General features: G+C 37.3%; 1 protein-coding gene across 1 annotated transcript in view; it reads right to left on the reverse strand.

Moving 5' to 3' along the window:
* Positions 1-20,657, reverse strand: part of OTOG (otogelin) — a 106,747-nt gene extending 86,090 nt beyond the window's left edge. The window contains exons 1-11 of the mRNA XM_032188562.1: positions 20,070-20,657; positions 16,122-16,212; positions 7,733-7,825; positions 7,367-7,521; positions 6,863-6,981; positions 6,257-6,462; positions 4,500-4,630; positions 3,571-3,677; positions 2,575-2,684; positions 1,618-1,743; positions 523-631 (exon numbers count right to left, since the gene is read on the reverse strand). Coding sequence (XP_032044453.1) covers positions 523-631; positions 1,618-1,743; positions 2,575-2,684; positions 3,571-3,677; positions 4,500-4,630; positions 6,257-6,462; positions 6,863-6,981; positions 7,367-7,521; positions 7,733-7,825; positions 16,122-16,212; positions 20,070-20,657 — 1,835 coding nt within the window. The remainder of the gene's footprint in view (positions 1-522; positions 632-1,617; positions 1,744-2,574; positions 2,685-3,570; positions 3,678-4,499; positions 4,631-6,256; positions 6,463-6,862; positions 6,982-7,366; positions 7,522-7,732; positions 7,826-16,121; positions 16,213-20,069) is intronic.
* Positions 20,658-20,923: the final 266 nt, after the last annotated feature.

Genomic DNA, 20,923 nt, shown 5'->3' on the forward strand with positions numbered 1-20,923 from the left:
ACAAAACTGTTGAAGAAGGGGTGGCAGGTCTGCAAATGCATCTGTTTTCTCTGTTTTCTCCAATTACATTGATTCAATAAGAGACATTATCTCTTCCTACAAACCTTTCTTTCTGAAGTATAAAATTAACTTAAAAATTCCCAGAACAGCAACTTCATGTCAAAGATATTAGGCTCTTGCGTCCAAGTGAAACAACAAAAGAGGACAAAAACAGAAGGCAAATAAATTCTCCTGTTAAGGTTTAGAATTCCATATTCCTTTTACTCTGGGGAAGAGTTCAAAATGAAGAGTACTAAACATTTCAGTATTCTCTGTAATATCCATGATTTTATCTTTTTCCCCATTAACAGCTATATAGCTTCCTTAAATTTGTCTTAGTAACAAGATGTCTATAGAACAATAGCTTTTGTATGTAGAAACTGTAATAGCTTGTCAACTTCATTCAGTTTTAAGTGCCTTAAATGACCTCTCTTGTGAATATGAAAGGATGAAGTCCACAGCATTAAAAGAAAAATTACTAACCAGTTATTACATTCCTCATAAACCACAGAGCCTATGGCAAAAAAACTTCCATGGTAGTCACAAGGACAGTCCATAGGCTTGACACACAATTCATTTTCATAAATTAAGCCTACAAGAAATAAAATATCAAGAAAAAAATAAAAATATTTACAAATGGCTGACAGAGAACTAACAAGCATACGAAAGAACACAACAAATGGTCACATACAATAATAAAAGTGTAGGGTATTTGGAAGTAATTTTAGTAGAAAAAATACATGTCGATTTTATTACATAAATATTACATGGACCAAGTTCCTAAATTGCTTGAGTGAATAATAGCATGAATTATTAGTGTTTAACACTGTTGAATAAAACCTGCTGTTTTATTTGGGTACCCTTTGTTTCTTTTTTGACACCTTTACAATTCTTCATATGTTTTAAGGCATTGTTTGTCTTTATTATACTGTAGTAGTGCTTTTTTTCTATTATTATATTTCGATGATTCCAGCTAAAAGAGATTACTATCCCATACACGATGGGATGTATGACAATGACGATCATACTTTTAAGTTGTGAGGGTACATATAAGAGACAGGACTTGAAGATCCATGATATCTCATTTTCTCTAGAATGAACGGATAGGATTACTTACCGAAGGGAAGCCAGTAACAAAAGGAAAAAGACAAAAAAGTTCATAAGCACCTGACCTTGCAGACATTCTTCAGGGAAAACAAAGGAGAAAAAAAAAAAAAAAAAAAAAAAAAAAAAAAAAAGAAAAGCAAAGCAAGCAGCAACTGTGGGAATCAAGAGGCTGGCTCCCTCTTCTGTAAAACTAACAACAGAGCATAACAAGTTTTTCACTACACTGCAGAGCTCTACAGCTAGAATACAGATCTCTGCTGAAACCTATTCCTACTTGTTAGATTGAGGAAAAGGCTCTTGTTACTGAGGAAAACACGGTCATTCATCCACACCCTGCTTGCACTGTATTTATAAAGAGTTCCTGTTAATGCCTTCATCTAGCCAGGCCATGTAGATATGTAAACCTGAGTGAAAGTGATCAGAAAGTTAAATGGAATCAAATAATACATATTTGAGAAGCAAAACTGTTACCATCCGGACAATAGCATCCATCAATGCAGGGAAGCTCACTGCCAACACATTGTGATTGTTGATGACATGAAACAGGGCAACAGCTGATGCATTCATTATAAGTCAAGGGTTCAAGACAGGTAATCACTACAAAACAGAAAAAGACAGAGAAAAAGATAGAGCTCTTGGGCTGCTGCCTATGGTCATAAATAGATTGCATATGTTGATTTTAGATATTTACTCTTTGGTAACTCAATTGAGTATCCTTTGTCTCTAATGATGAAACAATGGGTTTCATAACACGCACAGAATAGAAGTATATTCATAGTCTGTCCAGTGTAAGTGCATCAAGAAGTAATAATCTTAAACTACATAATGGGAGATGTGGGGAAACTTTCTCACAGCAAAACCATTTAAATTCTGAGACCAGCATAAGAAATCATAGAATTTCCATTAACCAACATTTTTGGAAACATACAGAAAATATTCCTGTCACAAATGACAAATCAATTTTGTTTCTGTCTCCAGACTGGTGGACAAAATAGGTTCTCTCCTTCAAAATTACCTTCTCTGACTTATAAAATTAAGACTTTTTCAACTGTAATTCAAATAGATATTTGAACACTCACAATACATTTTATATGTCAGAAATCTATGAAGTCTTGGCTAATATTTGAGAGAGTAGCTCCTTGAAAAAATGTGATGGTTAATCATAATCATTCTTAAAGTATTTCTGATGTTTCAGTAAGAAGGTTCTTCAAATCTCCAAGCTTATTCAAATGTGTTCGATATACTCAGCACAGATCACACTTAAAAAAAAATCCTAACCCTTACGTAGCATTGGAGTCCACAGTTATGCTTTTACTAATAATTGTATTAGTTCTTAATAGGAGGAGGGACAAAGTAAAATTATGAAGAGCAGTCTTTTCAAAATACAACCACTAAGCAGTATTTCCAAATACGAAAGTGTCTGCATACCACACTGCTGAAAGTGCTTTCGCCATCCCTGCAGTGGCTTTCCTGCTTGGGCACATGCTCTGGCATATTCAGTTAATGCTCGACACCAAGTTGCATTATCAACTGCTGACCTTACACAAATAAAAAATTACATATTATTTTCTCCCTACATTCAAAAATGCAGTCATAACCTCACGAATGCTTCTGCACTACATACATCACATTGTTTGTATTTATGTTAATAATATTTTAATGTACTGTGTTGCTTGAATAGCTTAAAAGCTTGAAATGGATATGACATTCTGCGACAGTTGAAGACAGCTGATCTATATGTGAAATCTGATGCTAATTTCCTGAATAAAAACATGAAAACCAGTGATGCATCAATGTAAAGAGATTTTCATAGAGATCTTGATTTTTACAAGAGGAGTAGCATCCAACAGAAGACTTGCAAGAAGAAAGCATAAGATTTCCACATCATGGTACAGGAAATAGAATTATTTTTTTTCAGACCTGCCTGTTAGACAGTCAAAACTACTTTGACAAGCATTACTCCAGATTGTGAAATGATAGCATATATTCAAATAGTTTCTGTGCATGCAGATAATCCATTTCTTATTTTTGTTATGTTACTGTATACTGCTTATGGATGCCCAATTCATCTATTCACTACTACTTTCCATTAAGATTAGAAACACTAATGATGTCACACATTCAGCATGAAAACTGGTGTCATATTCAAAGGAATGTAAACTGACAACGTTATTATGAAAACAGCTGAGCCTGGTTTTGGCCATCCTTACACCAAGGAAAACAAGCAACTCCACAGAAGTCTCTGCCAGTAAAACTAAAACAAGTGAAAATCAAAGCATTCTACATTATTACAGGAATTTTAGATATCAGTTAGCATGCAGAAAAAGAATCACCTCACTTTCCTTTATCATGAGAATGAATTATACATGTTAAGGAGAATGTTTATTCTAACAGCTTTGGAATTACTCAAAAACATTCACTTACATGCAAAGATCACTGGTGCAGCTTGCCATAAAAGGAAGAGGACTCACATATTCATGACATTGTTCAAATGGAGGATGTAACAGAATATTACACAGAGTGTATGCCCTCTGTAATTAAAGAGATTGTTGATTTGCTTTCAAAAAGCAGAACAATATATCATGCAAAAACAGAACAGACACCTCTCAGGATATGGCTAGGAATTCATCAACTAGAAGCAGTGGCTAGCAACATATTACTATCCATGACAGAGTAATCTTAACACCGAATCCTTTATTCAAGGTTGTGCCAATGCTACTAAAACATCCCTTCCTAAAAAAGGGCAGACAGTGTTGCAGCTAAGCCTAGATGACCTGAAATAGTCTTTATTTTAGTTAAATCATGTAGTAAAAGGCAACAGAGATCTTGCATCAGCTTTAGCTTCAAAGCATTTCATTTCAGGGTTGTAACTTCAAAATATTACTTACAAGTAAAACTACTTTGATATGGCAGACTAATGTAACAAAAATATTTTTTTGAACACTAGTAAATAAAACATGCTCTCATTCTGGTTTTGGATGCCTACTTCTTCCTATCCTTCCTAAGAGGAAGCAGTGGGAACCAGCTCTATAATGAATTCCTAACTTGATAACTTTTCACTCATTTAACCCCAGATTCAAACACTTCTTTTGGCTGCTATCCAGAAAGCATCTCCAAAAACATCAAAAAAAAATCTCCAAAACATCAAAAAATTAAATTATGAACTCATACAGAAAACTACTTGGGGAGGAAAGACATAAATACTGTTACAGCAGCCACCTCAATTCAACTCTCCAAAGGAGAAATGAGAATATTTCCAGTCTCCTTCTTCAAAGTACTAAGTCAAATTCTGGTTCTAATAAGAATCTAATCTAACAAGAATGCTGTAATAATCCTTTTGTGCAGATCCAAACCTGTAAAGATTCATGGCTTTGTGTCAGGCAGGGTGGTTCACTGAGAAAAGAGTTATCCCAATTGGGTGTTCCTTGTGGAGGATTTTCCTGCCAACTCTCTACAAACTCTGTTACATCATCTGTCAGTTTTCCTAAACAAGACACACATACAGTCAACACAGTGATTTGGCAAAACAATATTTCTATAGGCTTTACCAGGAAAATATATCAATAATCATAACACATCTCTTAAGCAGAGAAAGCCAAACCCGATCTAAAACTAAACGAATCAGGTGCAATTCTGAAGAAGATCTGGTCTTTTAAGACAGAAAATCCTTTTGAAGTAAATATAGGAGAAGGTTTTAGAACAGCAGAAAGAAGCAAACTCAAGTCACATGATCTGGCAAAAAAAAAAAAAAAAAGGCTTTAGGAAGTTGGACTATGTGTGTTGTAGTCCTTGAACGAAAGAAAGGAAAGAAAATAATAGCCTGTATATGCACAGTTCTATGCTGCTCCTTTATATGGAACTTTTGATAGATAGCCTATAAAGACCCAAGAATAATGAGGTATCCCTAGGTCACTGCAAGGGTACAATATAATGAACTATATTAACCAAACAAAAGGTGTGACCTTTTTATATGAGTAGAAATGACTATGCTAGCTTTAAACAAGTTAAAAAAAAGTATTATCCATCATAGAGATGTGGTGACATTGATTAGTATTCAGATTACCCATGAATGCTATCATGCCTTTTCTGTGTTACTACTGCTCCCCAAGACAGTTGGATAAAGGCAGTATGCAGTGCATCTACTTGTGCTCTGGTTACAGGTTTATGCAACTGAGATACCCTCAGAAGGGTGAGAGGGTTGGGAAAAGTCTGATGGCAATGAGCATAACAAGCTATTGATCTTGGTATTAATTTCAGCATTTGTTACAGTGAGTAAGCTATTCAGTAGAGCTAAGGCTGATCCTAGTGCAGGGCTGATGCTTTATAAAATTGAGCGGCACGCTTAAAGGAAACCTACCATATATTACTTTATATGTACTTTAAGCTTTAAAATAGTACTCTATAGAAACACTCTAATTTTAAAGAGCAAGAACAAAGAGTTAAGCATTCCAAAGCAATCATTTCCAGAAGTTTTTATTGCCTCATTTGAGACACATTTTAATGGGCCTGATTTCATCCTCTGGTTCTTTTTAATTTTATAGAGGTCATCACTCAGAATTTTTTGAAAGCCAAGACTCTTGTAAGTATCTGAGGTTGGCATCCAAGGCACTGGGACTCCAAGAATCACTGGTCACTTCTGAAAGCATTAACATAAATGAAATGCCAGATCAAAAAGGGATTTGGCAGTCTTCACTGATTTACTAATTAAAATTATTCATTTTTTTTCCACTAGTAACATCATAGGCTTCCATAGGCTACTACATAAAATTGCTTAGAGGGCAATGAACATTTAAAAGTAGAATTTTATCTTTTAGGTCCCAGCAATTTGAAGTACAAATACCACTGTAAGTAACAGAGTACCCAGCTATTAGCATGCTTTAAAGATGACCCCCTCAAGAGCCCCATCCATATTGATACCAGCCCTCTTCATCAACATTATCATCTAACAGAAGTATTTCCATATCATATTTTTCACTTCAAAAATTCCAAGTATTAAATTCAATTAGCATTGCAAGTAAAACCCAAGTAAAATAACATATAGTACACCTGAGGAAAAACAAACAAACAAAACACATGGTATTACACAACAGAGATTAGTTTAAATACTCACCATAACTAGTTTCAAGATCATCATGCAGGACAGCATTATTGTTTCCACACAGTCCATGCGTTTTGCCCAGGTACTCTGGTGCCATTTTGATATACACTGCAGATGTACCATCCCAAGCCAGAGTAAAGGCATATTGATGCCTGACTAGAAAATACCCAGCTAGTTTCTGGATGTGTAAATTTCCAATAATGTAAGGTAACCGTAGTCTGTGAAACAGGACAGAATCAAAAAGCAAACAGACAAACAGACAACTTATAATGAAGCAATAACACTGTTAAAAATGTTACTTGGCAATTTAATGATTTCTTCATACATCTTAAAACCACTAATGTAAATACTGAGTAACTGAACTAAAAGCGATGAAGTTGCAAGTAAGAGCCAAAAAAAATCAAAAGGTGAATGTCAATAGTTGTATTTCTTGATAATGCATGCTGCTTACTTAGATATTGACTTCCATCTACTCTGTAGATGAGGAGTGCTTATTACAGCTGTAGTCTGGAAAGTTTTTAAGCTACCAACAAATAAGTCACCTTGTTTACATCTCTGTTATCAAAACTGTATATATTAATTCTATCATTACAGCCTCAGAAACGCAAGTATGATTACCCAAATCCTTTATAGGTCACTTCACTGCTCATCTTTATTTGTTCATCTCCAGAAAAGAATAAACTAATGGACCGCTTGCAAGAATAAGGAGAAGAATGACATTCAGGATCATTATTCACCTGTCAAATAAAATTATTAGTGTCAAAGTTAATATTTAATTAAATTATTCATAAGCCACCTGCTACACAACTAATACTCGCAATCCCACCCTCAGCATGTGGACAAATAACTCTACTCTTCCCAAAAACGTGAGTAAAATTTTCCATCCTTTTGGAGCGGTCTTTTCACAGCAGCAGCAGGTTTAGAAAGTACACGACAGTTTTCTACCAGCTATTTATATTTTGTGAAAAATTAATTAGTAGCATATATTACTTTAGAATTGGATACAGGTTACATTCCAGACTGCCAGACTATCATCTCAAATTATTCTTAATCTCCTAAAATTATTGCATTATTTGCATGTTCAATAACAGTAAAAGGGGATGTAGAAGTGTACTCCCTTACCTGTATAGAAAAACTCTGTTCATCTAATTCAGTATGTCTCACAAGTGCATATGTAGATTTCCCAGAAAAATAGTAATACAGTCCATCAAAAGTTTCAAAATGATATTGACCCCACGTTCTGCATATATGATCTCTTTCAGCACCTGTGTTATAAACTAACAAAAGGAGAGTCACTTGACAAGTACTGCTGGTTTTTAGATTTAATCTGTAGTTGCGATGTAGCTATACCATGATGTATCATCACAGAGAAGAGAAGGTAGGAAAAGTAGTGGAGGAAGAAGTAACATTTAGGAAAAGGGTAGTCATTCTTGCAACTGTTGGAACCTGCATGCAATCCCAGAGGCCCGCTCTTTTCTTTCTACACACCTGTCTGACATCTTGGTCCACTTGCATTAAATCGACTGCAGTTGCAGAGTTCTTTGTAGACACACTCACCTCCATTAAAACATGTAAATGAACCTGAGTGGAAAGCCAAGGCACATTAAAAATAAATGATAATCTTCATTCTTAAGATACAGTTCAGCTACTGATTTTAACTCCCAGAATGCCAGCTGTTAGCTTAGAATTTAAATGCTGTGCTAGCCTTGCTATGATACCTTTTAGTTAGTTTGACTTACTTTTAGTCCATTTATTTAGTTAATAAATAAAGTCAATAGATATTACAAAACAAAACAGCATGGTGCTTATAGCCCTACATAAAATAATGCTGCAAACGTTGCATGGGTAAACTCTACTGGAATAAGAGCATGCTACCCTAGAAACACAGATGTCCACATCTCATCTTTCAACTGTCTGCCCTCCCTCCAGGTTGCAGCTTTTATGTACACTAACCACAAACACTCTCCATAAATGCACATGCCTGTACTTGTTTCTAATTTTATTAGACACAAACTTTTAAGAAAATAGAAGAAAAAACTTATATTACAGAGAAACTGCTGTACAGAGAGTAAGCTTTGAGTTGCAACGGCAGGTGTGAGTGGAGAGAGAGACAGATATCTGTTTTATTGCAGGGAAGGTGGTACAAGGGGGCAAGGTATACATTTTTTTTCTTTACCCAGGAAGATCGCCACAAGTCAGCCAAGTCAAGCTTTCACAGTGCAAGCAAAGGTGCACACAAGCAGAAACAAGCTTCTTGCTACCAAGTTCAGATGTGGTGATGAAATGATTGAATTGAATTGAACTGAAATGATGAATACTATAGTCCTTCTTAATTTGTAAAATAAATATGCTAATATTTAAGGACAGGAACTAAGCACACAAGTTAAAAAATATTTCAGGAAAAAAACCTGAAGTTTCATCCTTTTTATTTTATTTGGCTTTAGAAATACAGTATTCTTAAAAATAATCTCAGATGTGAATTGTGTAAATGATGTCCTGAAAAACAGAATTTACAGAAAAGCACCTTCCACTTCAGTAAAACACTGACTTAAGGAATGTTTAATCAACAAAGGTTTAGAAAGAAGGCCTAACATTACCTTCAGGGTTTTGAGAAAGCTATACTAAATAGAGTTTAAAGCTTTGTTGATGCAGGCAAACTCATCCAAGCTCCACTTCTGACAAACACTAAAAAATTTAAACAGAATTAGGAGAAAAGCCTGCTAAAATAAAGACCACTGTTTTATGATTGCATGGGTCACCACACCTTTAAGTTTTATTCTCAGTTTTGTCTTTCACTAAATATACAAACATCAAAAGTAGATTCTAAGCTGCTATATAGAACAGTTGACATGTTTTTCCATAAACTGATTGTAAGGTAACAAATACTTTCAATCAAGGCAAGAGCTGAACACTGACATCCTACTGCTATTGAATGGATGCTGAATTCCCCACCTCAGCAAGAACAATATAAATCAAAGTGGCTTTTCCTCCCTACTTCTTCTGTCCTTTTGTAGAAATCTCATTTTCTTGATGGATTAACAATATCATTTTCCTATCAACATATTTTATAGCAAATATTTAGTTTGTCTTGCCAGCATTAGAGAATTTGAGTAGAGACACCATTACGGTAGCCAGTGAGTAGGTGTAAATAAATCTGAAAGCAAGATGCATATGAATAATACCCTGTGAGAGCAACCAAACCTCTAACAACAATCAGAACTGTAATTTATTTTTAATGAAAACAGGATAAAAATGTTATGAACGATCTTGCTTTTCATTTTAAGCCCCTAATTTAGCTTGCACAAGACTTTCAAATGCATCTTTAAAAACTCCCATGATTTGTGTATGGATCTACCACACACAAATCACTTTGAGATGTACACACCATGTAATTGCACACCCAACATCTAATTCACACCTTAACTTGTCAGTATTTATGAACTCAAAGCTACTAAAACATTTTGCAAGGCTACCTCAAATTTCATTATCAGCTATTTTACAGAAGTATTACAAGTGCAGAAATTTCTTGGGGAAAAAGTTCATGTTTAAAGTTTCTTCTGCTTTGTGAGATCCTGGAAACTTAGAAGAAAGACTGTGTGCTCACAGATGATTGTAATGCTAAAACGAGGAAGACTGCAAGAAACTTACTTCATTAAGTAAAAAGAAAAAATGTATCTTTCATGCTCATCTACTTCAGGCTAAATGTTTCTACATATTATTATCTTCAGTTTCAACCTTACAGAATTCTTTCTTACTAAGTCTGCCACAATTTGCCAGTACAGGATTTTATTTTTGGTATTTCCTACAACCATTTTTATTTGCAAAAACATAAATCCAATAACTTTCATATGAAGACTTTTTAGATATCTAAATGATTAATTTTGATTCCTTTGTTTTTGACAATCCTGCTGCAACCTCCTCCCCACCTGGCCAGTGCGAGCTCAGTTAAAAAAAAAAATAATGCAAGCACCGTGTATAAAAGTCCCTGCTTATTCTGACAGAGCCATCTCATTTACATACTCACAGTGACCAATCTTGTCACTAATGCAAGAGCCTTACTCCTCTTGTCAAGAAAGGCAGACATTGATCTCTTTCATCTAGAGTGTTGTGAGACCTGTGTAATCAGAGCTCAGGTCTCTGTTCTTTGCTTCTCTAAGATTATGCCCTAGTGCCTGTTCAGCTACAATAATCTGCCATTAGACTGCAAGTCATGTTCCTCTTAGCTGTAGACGAAGTTAGCCCCCTTTTGATGTTTCAGGTTGAATGATTCCCCTTTAAGCACGGCTCAGGTAACCTGCTTCAAGCTACGCTTATTTCAATTGTGCATACAGTCAGCTGATGTGGAGATGTTTGCTGTAACCAAGAAGGATGGCTCATGATCTCTTTCAAAGAGAAAAAGAGAGTTATTCAAATCCAAATTAGAAATCAAATAACTCAGTAGGAGCATTTTTTTTTCCTTATGAAGTCATCTTCTATCTGTGCATGTACAATTCTAAAAACATGATAAATATAGCTGTTGTATCTACTTATATCCCTTTTTACATCACTGCAGAGTATCTTTCTTTCCACATCATGGAAGGGTTCTGTCTACAAAGATGAGTAATTCTTTAGCAGGTAATAACAGAAACAGTGTTGATTCCAATCATATCCACTGATCTTGCTGCTACAAACAGCGTGGCCTCCTTTAATCAGGAACTGGGTGCATCCATTTCTGCTCAATTAACATACCTGAGGAAGTATTTCTATCAGCAATAAACATCCCATAACCAAGGGCTCACTTAGGTCTTTGTCATTAAAGGAAAATAAGCTCCCTAAATAAGATCACCCATATGATCTTTCTATCACAAGTAGACATCTCTCTTATAAGGAGAGGAAAAGCATTGTACCACTTGCAGAAAGGTAGTAAACATCAAGCTTAGGCCAATGTTAAAAATAGGGGAGGTTACAGAAGATTTTTGTATCCTTGGTTTACTGGAAAATGACAGCTATCAAGTCTTTAGCTCCTCTTTTCTCCTTTGATATTATGCCAGTTGGATTCATTGGGTTGGAATCTGAAAATCAGTGAGACTGGTCTAGCATAAAGTGGTAAGCCCCAATAATAGGATTCTATTCCAAGCAACAGGGCAATTTCTAACCGATGAGGCCACTACAACCTCCAGGTCACCCTGATAGAATGGCCATCATCAGCATAAGGATGGTGTCGTAAAGTCCTTTATTGATCAGGGTGAAGATGAAGAATCATCTTTTAAAGGTCTGAGCTCTTATCTGCTCTTCTCATTCCTTAAATACTCCAACGGTCTCATAACTACTGAACAGGCTGCATCCCCATTCAGTATGTGAAATAAGGTCACTTTAGTACCTTGATTACCTGGGTCTCTCCTTTTAGTTCATCCCACTTCTTACTGTTTCAATGTCAAGCATTTAGTCTCAAAGAGAAGTGAGACTTAATTCAGCCTGTTTGCACTGTGTTTCCTGGAGGTCAGTGCCCAAGCTTCAGAAGTGACTGCTCATGCTCTCTCAAAGGAGATGCTTGAATGGCATCACAGACCTGACAACAGTAAATTCTAAAATCCATTTTGAAATATTGCATAATCCCACTCAACTCTGGCTGGCTTCTGAAGGGTTCTTCACCTAGGCTCTGATCACAAGTTCTGCTGATTTTATATGGTAACTGATCAAAGACAACTTGCATCTTTGTCAAAATAAGCATTTACTTTGCATTATTATTATAGAGACTATTTCTTTTGTGGCTGTATATATATGATATTATGCCCAGTTAATTTATTATAGCTTCTTACGGTACTGTTGCTCTGACGAGTATACTTTGGTTGCCAACCAATTATAAGTCTGGATTTTCTCACTCAAGGTTAGTTCTGATTTACTAACACAGTTATGGAGAGGAAAAGGACAGCTGAACGTAATTTATACTATGTAAAGCCCTTTAGCATGAAGTGGGATTCATCCAATAAAGAATAGCTCTCTTCTCAGAGCACAAAGATATCTGCAAAGAAAGGTATCTGTATCTCATACAAAAGATAAGATACTAACTCAAGGAGACATGCAACTTAAAGCTTGTACAAATGTAAAAGCAAGCCAAAACATTCAAGAAGATGTCTGACATGCACATTAGCAAGAAAATCTATTTTAAAATGCTTTATTTTTAACTATGACAGAGCAACTGGATTCCTACCATTCAAATTTTGACCTCACCACAATACACCATTATCATCACTATATTCTTGAATCTGTGGACCTTCATTTGTCTGCACCCCCCCAAAAAAAAAAAAAAAAAAAAAAAAAAAAAAAAAAAACATTAGAAAACAGAATTCCAACATGAGCAAGTGCTTGTTACTGTTATTTTTAAGACATGGCATGAAAACTGTTTAATGCAAATCAGCTTCACTTCAATCAAAGTATGGAACATTTATTTGGAGGAGATCTCAAAATGAACAAGTTTTACTTAAGCTAGGTATGGTAAAAAGGTCCAGGCTGTTCCTTCACGTTCCTTCACATTCTTCTAAGTCTGCCTGTTAACAAGCATCGGTCCAAAGATGGCTTAATACCTCTTCAGAGTCACTTGCAGAAATTGTCTAGACAAAGACTGTACAGTTTTGGGGACCCTTAGAAATATAACTTTTAAAAATTCTTATGCAATTGTAGAGAACTAGAATGGACCAAAAAAAAAAAAAAAAAAAAAAAAAAAAAAAAAAGAAACACACCAACAGCAGGCTGAGATCAAAAGAAGCATCAACTAAGACCTAATCTCATATCACAAAAAATAGAAGGCATGCTTAGAATCAAGTACTTTAGCAGTCAATATTCTTGAAATTTCGTATTTCATAACTGCATAATTTCCACTGCACACTTTCTCTAGAATATTTTCAGGTGCTTATGGCTATGGGGAACTCTTTCACGCAGTATCTTTTATCCTTCAACAAAACAGTCTTTGAAAGCATCTACCAGTAATGGCACAAGTTTCCTGAGGCATATGGGCTTCAGTAGGATGCAACGCAGCCTTGGAATGAGGACAAAGATCTCATTACACTAGGAAGTACAGTTTTCTTCAAGATTCTGAGGTGATTGAGTAGGATGTAATTTTCATCTTTTACTCAGAGCCTTCCAGTTAGCTGCAGATTTTCTGTTACATTACAACTCTTGACATCGGTTTTGGAGCACACATAAGGAACAAGCATCTTCTACAGAAATGGTGACCTTCAACGTTAAAGACTCATGCCTCCTGCAGCATTTCAACACAAGAACATTTGCAGCATTTAACTCATTGGGAATTTTCAGCAGTAGTTTCAAAGTTACTCCAGAAATAATTTGTGTTGTTCTTCCCAATGCCTTCATAGGGTTTTCTTGTTTTTGTGGTGCTTGTTTGTTGTGGTTTGGTTTGTTTCATTTAGAATGAAAAACAGATTCATATGGAAGGTAGTTCCAGCTTTAGCCGCTATGCAAGCTGCATGTTAAGCACTGTCAATTACTGTGATTAACATTTGAGAACACTAATCCCATATTTTTTGGGTACAAGAAACTAACAATTTATCTCTTGATATTAACTCATACTATACAATTTTTTTTTGTTCCATTGACAAAAAAAAACATTAGACTACTTCCTAAATTGCCCATATTTGGCTAATAGAACACAATAGTAAAGAGACAGTGTATAATCAATCGTGTACCCAGCATACAAGAAGTTCATACGAAACATAGCTTTATCTACACAGACAGCTGAAGGAAGCAAGAACAAAGGTAATGTAACAAAGAGTGACTCCAGCAGGACTAAATAAGAGTCTGGCAATGAGTTTTCCAAGTATGCTGCAGACTGATTTTCAGAGACATCACAAAACTAGAGAAAGATGGTAACTTACCTTGCTGGTTTAAAAATGGAAAAAAAAATAAAATAAAAAAGCTTGGCTATTTCATATATCTCCAAAATGGTGCAAATACCAGTCCATGGACAAAGCCATAGCAGCTTGCATCTCTCTTCAAACTGGGAGAACCAAGATTAAACTACTGTTCTAAGCATTTAGAACACTTTATCAAAATTATTTCAAGAAAGCAGAATGGATTGGTCTTGGGTTCAGTTTTTCATACATGCTTTTCACAAACATGCAACAGAGAATTTACTTGGATTTTAAAAGTTAACAATGAAATACCTACACTCAGAAGATTATCAAGCATAATAATCCTGATTTTCTTTGCCTGCAATTATGGACAATCATCAGTTTTTAAAGCTGCTTAACATTTTATTGCCAAAGCAAGGACATCAGAAACAAAGTCTTTATGAAATATTTGGACCCATAGAAATATGTTGGAGAGAAGACAAAGTTCATTCTATTGCATTTACAGAGGGCAACAAAACGTTTTTTTTTTTTTTTGGTCATAACAACATCTTCCTTTAAAAGCTCAGACGTGATGATTTAGCATGAAATACTTGCTACTCTTTTCATTATCATTTTTTAGATTTGTTCTTTACTTGCTTAAATATTAGGTCTACTTAAGAAGTGATTTAAGCTCACACATGGATTTCCTGCAAGAGTTCTGTTAAAGTAGCATAGTGTATCTTGAAAAATCTTTTCTCCAGCTGGCTTGTCTGAAGCAGAACATCAAATCCACTCGTGCCATTAAAAGAATTTTTCACACAGCAAGAAATACAACAAACCAAGTAATTCTACACTTATTCAATTATAGTAACAGATCTCGACATTATTCGCACATCTCTTTGGAAGCTGCTTTATTTGCTTTGAAAACAAAAACAAAGAAGTAAACAAGAACTTAACAGAGAAAAGGAAAAAGCTACTTTGTGGTCAACAAGGTGGTGCAAATCAAAGGCAGATGGAGTTTTACTAGTGTAGAAGGCTGCATTTTTAGAGCAATTTTATCATAGAAGATGCATGTACATGCACTATTTGCTCATTGACTATAGAGGTTCCACAGTTCCATTCAAAGGTTCCATCCTTATTCAAATGAGATTATCCTTCTTTAAGCCATTCTATTATTCTCCTACATTCTAATACATGCTTCACAGAAACTTCTGAGAACAGTATTTAATAAGGACAGATATTGAAGCTTTTAGAGATGACAACCCTAATCACAACTGGTAAGAATCCAGTCCATCCAGTCTTCAGAGCATTTTGCACTATAAAACCTGCAGATGCAAATCCAGATGATACACTACTAGGTAGGTTCTACATCCAGTACAACCTACCAGGATTGCTGAAGAGAAACCTGAGGTTACTCAACTAAAGAAAACTACTAAGCTACTCTGAATTGCTGTGAATCATCTTTCTCCTTTGTGCAGGACAAGCATGAAAAAAAGTCTACTGAAGAGCTAACACAGCAGATATTTACCCCTGAGCAGAGATATTTAAGCCTGTCCACTTTACTGCTGAAAATAAAATGAACCAAACAAGCAAAGATGCAAATTAAAGTGCCCACCACCTGATGGCTTAGAGGAACTCATCCTGCTAACCTATGGACTGCACACACAAAAAACACCCATAGATTACATCAGCTAAAATATAACAAAAAACATCAGAGCAGGCAACAGACACAAGTGATTTTACAGCACCTAGGCAGCAAACCACTCTTTTAGGTATATCAGTACAAGAGCAGATTGCCCTGCTAGAAGCTTTGTCAGAAAACACAGCAACTACAGACAGCCTTTTAAATGATCAAACCAGAATCACATATTAACTTAAAGCTGGTCAAGCCTCGTGATAAATGGCCATACTTCTGTAGTCTTTTGAAACCAATCAAGGTGGAGCCCAGTTATGCAGAGGCCTGTATTAGATTTGTTAGTTTTTCTTCATAGGAGTAACTAAATCATGCAGAAGATGCATTGAATTTGTTTCATGTAGAAACTTTAACTTACCAGACGGTCCACATTTCATACTGTGAAATCTTCTCTTCTGAGACAAGGATAATGTAGTAGATGAAGCATTATGAACTGCCATTCCAGGCTCCTTTCAGAAAGAACAGAGTTATTTAAGCAGCTATAACCAAGAGTTTAAAAGTCTCTTCGTAGTCTACCAATCAATTTACCATTTTCAGTAAGCTCACTATTTGATATCAACTTAACAAAAATTCATCAAAAAAACATATGGTATACTTAAAAGTACAGTCACTCGGTAATGACTCCAGTCAAATAGTATCAAAGCACATTATGCCTGAAGACAGCATGCAGATTCTAAGCCAGCTAAACCAAAATACCCCAAATTGCCTATACACTTTCTTCTGTACCCCCTCCATATTCCTTTCCACCCCCAACAGATAAATGCTCTATACCAGCACATATACCTACCATTATTCTCAATGTAAACTTTCTGCCATTTTGAAAATTCTTCCACTCTGTTACTGTTAATTAAAATCATTTACAATATAGGCATGCACAAATCACTAAACATTCTCATTCTACGTTTTTTTTTAACACCCAAATAAGTTTTCAAAAATGTTTCATGTCATATTAATCTTCCCAAGTTGTTCTAACACTCCAAAAAATATGACAAAAAAAATTGTTTTCTTTCTCCAATGCCTTCAAACTTCAGCAGCAGGACATCTCAAATTTTCTCGTATGAATTATCAATATTGTGGTGAATAAGTTTTCTTTCTCCAATAAATCACCCCTTCAGAATCCTAATGATTATAGCCCACTTCACTTTGTAATCACTTCCATAAGTTGTCACGTGACAATACTTGGATTCTGTTCCCACCAACCTCTCCAATACCTCCACTCTTGTCATATTCATCTATTAATCCAACTTCTACTTCATCCTTTCATCTCCCACCTATCAGTGGTGTCAATCACAGCCCCATCACTCTTTCAAAACTCAAATTATTTACAGTAGCACTTGTATCACTTCTGAACCAGGAACAGACTTAATCTCAACCAAGTCCCATGGCAGAAACTTGCATCAATACCTTGGGGCAAGAGGGATGAGAGAGAACCCACAGGACAGCTGTCAACAGCTTAACAGTCAGTCATGGTCACTATGCGTCTGACAGGTAAATTGGAGGAACAACATTTTTGTTAGACAGCTTTACCCAAGGAAAGCTCACCACTAATGGTATGGCATGGGAAGGTAACAGTATCTTCTTATAGGGGAAAAGTTTTAGCACTGTACTTCAAGTTTATGACCTCGGCTAACTCCACTTACAGAGAAGCAGCACTACTTCAAAAACTAAATATTTATACACAGAGGTGATGTTGATATGATTTTGGAAGGTCCTTTGAACATCCATGGTCAAGGAAACTTGTAAACAAAAACAACCCATCGTAAAGGAAACAAAAATGGCAAGAAGAAGGACAAAACACAACTATGTAGACATTGTTTTTACTATTTTCAACAACTTTTTTTTTTGGGGGGGGAGGGGGAGTAGGAAACAATATCCAAGAATTGGCATATTACTCTAAACATATTTCCATATCAGCTCTTGTAGAAAATGTGTTCTAAGGAAATAATGTGTGTTTATTATGCACATAATCACTCCTGCAAAATTTACTAGCCATCATGCAGAATGTAAAGTAATAACAACATGGGTCTTGCTTCCAAATTTCTTTAAAGAGTTTTTCATAACTTAAATATCTACATCTCCTTTTTAGAGAAAAAAAAAAAAAAAAGGAATACATTAAATTATAGAAGACAATTCAGCCTATAATCCATTCAGTAAAATGGATGAGCAGATCTATTTAGACAGTTTACACATAATCCTATAATATTCTTGTCATTATTATACTGCCATGCTCATTACAGGTAGAAGTATGCCTTCGAATTAGCATACCTTAATTAAAATGTATTGCTTATCTTCACAACAACCTCCTATCTCTGTTCTAGAATTGCCTACATCTAGGGTAAGCAACAGGTTTCTCAAGTCAACGTGACCATTTCTATTCCTGGAAGATAAAGATAAGACTTAACTTATTAGAGATGTATTTAATTACATTTGTGTAACTTATTTACTGTAGTAACAAGTGTTACTGACATGTCATTTCATTTCTTTGTCTATTTCACCTGGGAATTTTAAAGAGCAACAGCTACATCCACACAGTGGTTATATTTCAGTGATGTACTCTATATATGTACTCTATAAACTACCACATGATTATAGTGATAAACATGTTAATATCTGTACTTTAAGTTTTCTTTACCTATTAGTATAGAGCATTAACTGATGTAAAGAGTGATACAAGTAACCAAGGAAATATTTCCAACAAAATCATAAACACCAGCTGTGCCTATGTAACTTCATCTGAGGATGTTAGATTATTTGCAATTTTCACATCCTGAAGTTTCATCATACCAGTTTCTCAGTCCTGTGCATGACTCTGCAAAGCACTTGTAACACATTAAGCATTTTCCATGTTTTAAGTATTCATTTACGTGTTTGACTGAGAACTGATCTTAGAAACTATATCATCACATGTCTTCATGAACATGAACTCTACAGAGGCTGTAACCAGCACTTAATGCTGCTGTGCCTCTTCCTCTCAAGAAAGCTTACGGAATGCAAAAACATGAAAAATAGGTGAAAATGTCTTACTCTTCATTTAAGACAGTTCAAATGGCTAGAAAACTACTCTTCACCATCACTATTATTTTTCCTCTCTCCTAAACATATTTCTTACAGAAGATTCATTGAAAGATTTATCCTCAGCAGCCCAGCACAGAATGAAAACAGTGTACTAGTATATGTTGAATTCTTGGGGGGTTCTCAATCTGCAAGCACTCGGTCTTATCAGTGGTTGATTCTGTTACCCATTTGCAACTATGAGGCATGTTTCTCTCTCCATTGAGGTTTTTCCCTAAAACAGAGGGGAGAAAGCAGAAACAAAAGAGATTCCTCTGCGGAGCCACGAACAAGGGCTACAAAGCCAACTTTCCTTTTCCCACCCTCAAACAAGGGAGTGGGAACCACACACCCTAATTACATTTCAGCAACATGCCATGAATGATACAGTTGGGTTGCCAAGATAAACCACATCCAAAAACCAGTACCCGGCTCTAGCGACTCGATACCATCAGCTCATTTACTTTTACAGAGAACTGAGAAGGCTCACACAAAGTAACTGCTGCTGGATGAGCCAAATCAGACCTCAGCTTTCCTCAGAGCAAGAATACTTGCTGTGACACACAACTATTTCTGGATGGACTGAAGCTCTAGCTACCATCTTCCCTCTCCACTTAGCACTTGAAAGCTTAAGCTTTGTTCTGTTCATGACTGACATTCCTTACAGCAGAGATAAAAGATGTTCAATGCTGCTTGAACAAGTCCTGAAGAAACACAAATGGTGAAACAGTCACCAGAAACACTGGAAGCATCTTGGTGATGTATGCATCTGTTCAGGTAAGATATGAGGAACTTCATCCAGACGAAAACATCTCTCAGACTGGAACTAGTAACCACTCCTCACAGGAGCCTCACTTCACACCAGCGCTAGGTGGGAAACGCAAGGCACCATCATCACATCACCTCTTGGGCCATGGTCCCCCTTTGGTTCTAGGTCACCAACCACAGGAGAAGGATGCTGTATTCCCAGGTGACTTCACAGAGAAAGGCCAGACACCCTGGCAGCCTCAGCTCCCCCGAGGGGCACCACAGCCCGCTCCCCACCACCTGCCACCCCCTCACAACACCCATCCTGCACTCCCTACCTGCGTGGCCGCGATGAAGCCATCGCCTCCCCGAGGTCCTGCAGCGCTGCCTGTGCTGAGGGCAGGAGAAGAGGACACAGTTTGCTCAGCTCGGGCTGCCCACCCCACCCCAAGCTGCACACAGCAGTGGAGGCGAGGAGAGAGCCCCGCTCCACCAGGCTGGCTCTTACCTGAGGAGCAGCCGGTGCCCGTCGGGAGGGAGCTGCGCCCTGGCTCCCCACGGGGACAGAGCTGGAAGGCAAAGGCACCGGGTTAGACGCTAGCCCTGCCCGGGGTCGCCCCGTCCTCCCTCCTGCCCCCGGCTCGACGCTCACCCGACGGCAGCCAGGCGCACAGCAGCGCCCCGACGAGGAGCTGAGCCTCCATACGGACACCAGCAACCACCTCCCCAGAGCCGCAGCAACCCTCAGCACCGATACCCAGGGCTGAGCCCCACCGGGCGGGGCGGCCGGGGGTTTATCAGCCGCCCCCGGCCCGCCCTCCGGCCCCGGCCCTTCCCCGGGCACCCGGCCCGGTCGCCGCCCCTCGCCCCGTACCGGGGCCTGGCTGAGCGGCTCCGGCCCCTCACGTCTCTTTTCTCTTTCTCTTTTTTCTCTTTCTTGGCTTTCTGGGTTTAAGAGGCGCTCAGTGCCTTGGCAGGAGCTGTGAGCCGGGGGTCTCTGCACCACCGCTAACGCGGACAAAAAGGGGACTCGACGCTGCTGCTGGAGGGAATGTCTCTTGGTTAAAGCCCTCGGCTTCCACACAGCTGTCTGCATGGGCAGGGAAGCCAGCAAACCGTGTTAGTGCCTAACACACTGAGCATTGGCCCCGTTTCACTGAGGGAAGTGCTAGAAGTTGAGTAACCACACGAGTGAGACATAGGAGGGAGCATGCCACTAAGGCATCGTGATAACTTCTTTGGCTTCTGATAACTCTTTGCTACTACAAATTCAGTCTTGAATGTGGAGCTCTCTGTAGACTCTTTTCCAGGTTTATTCTTTCTCCTTTTTCTGGTGACTTAATTTTCTGTCATTGCTAACCT

The sequence above is a fragment of the Aythya fuligula genome, chromosome 5, assembly GCF_009819795.1.
Source record: "Aythya fuligula isolate bAytFul2 chromosome 5, bAytFul2.pri, whole genome shotgun sequence".
In the NCBI taxonomy this organism is placed as follows: domain Eukaryota; kingdom Metazoa; phylum Chordata; class Aves; order Anseriformes; family Anatidae; genus Aythya; species Aythya fuligula.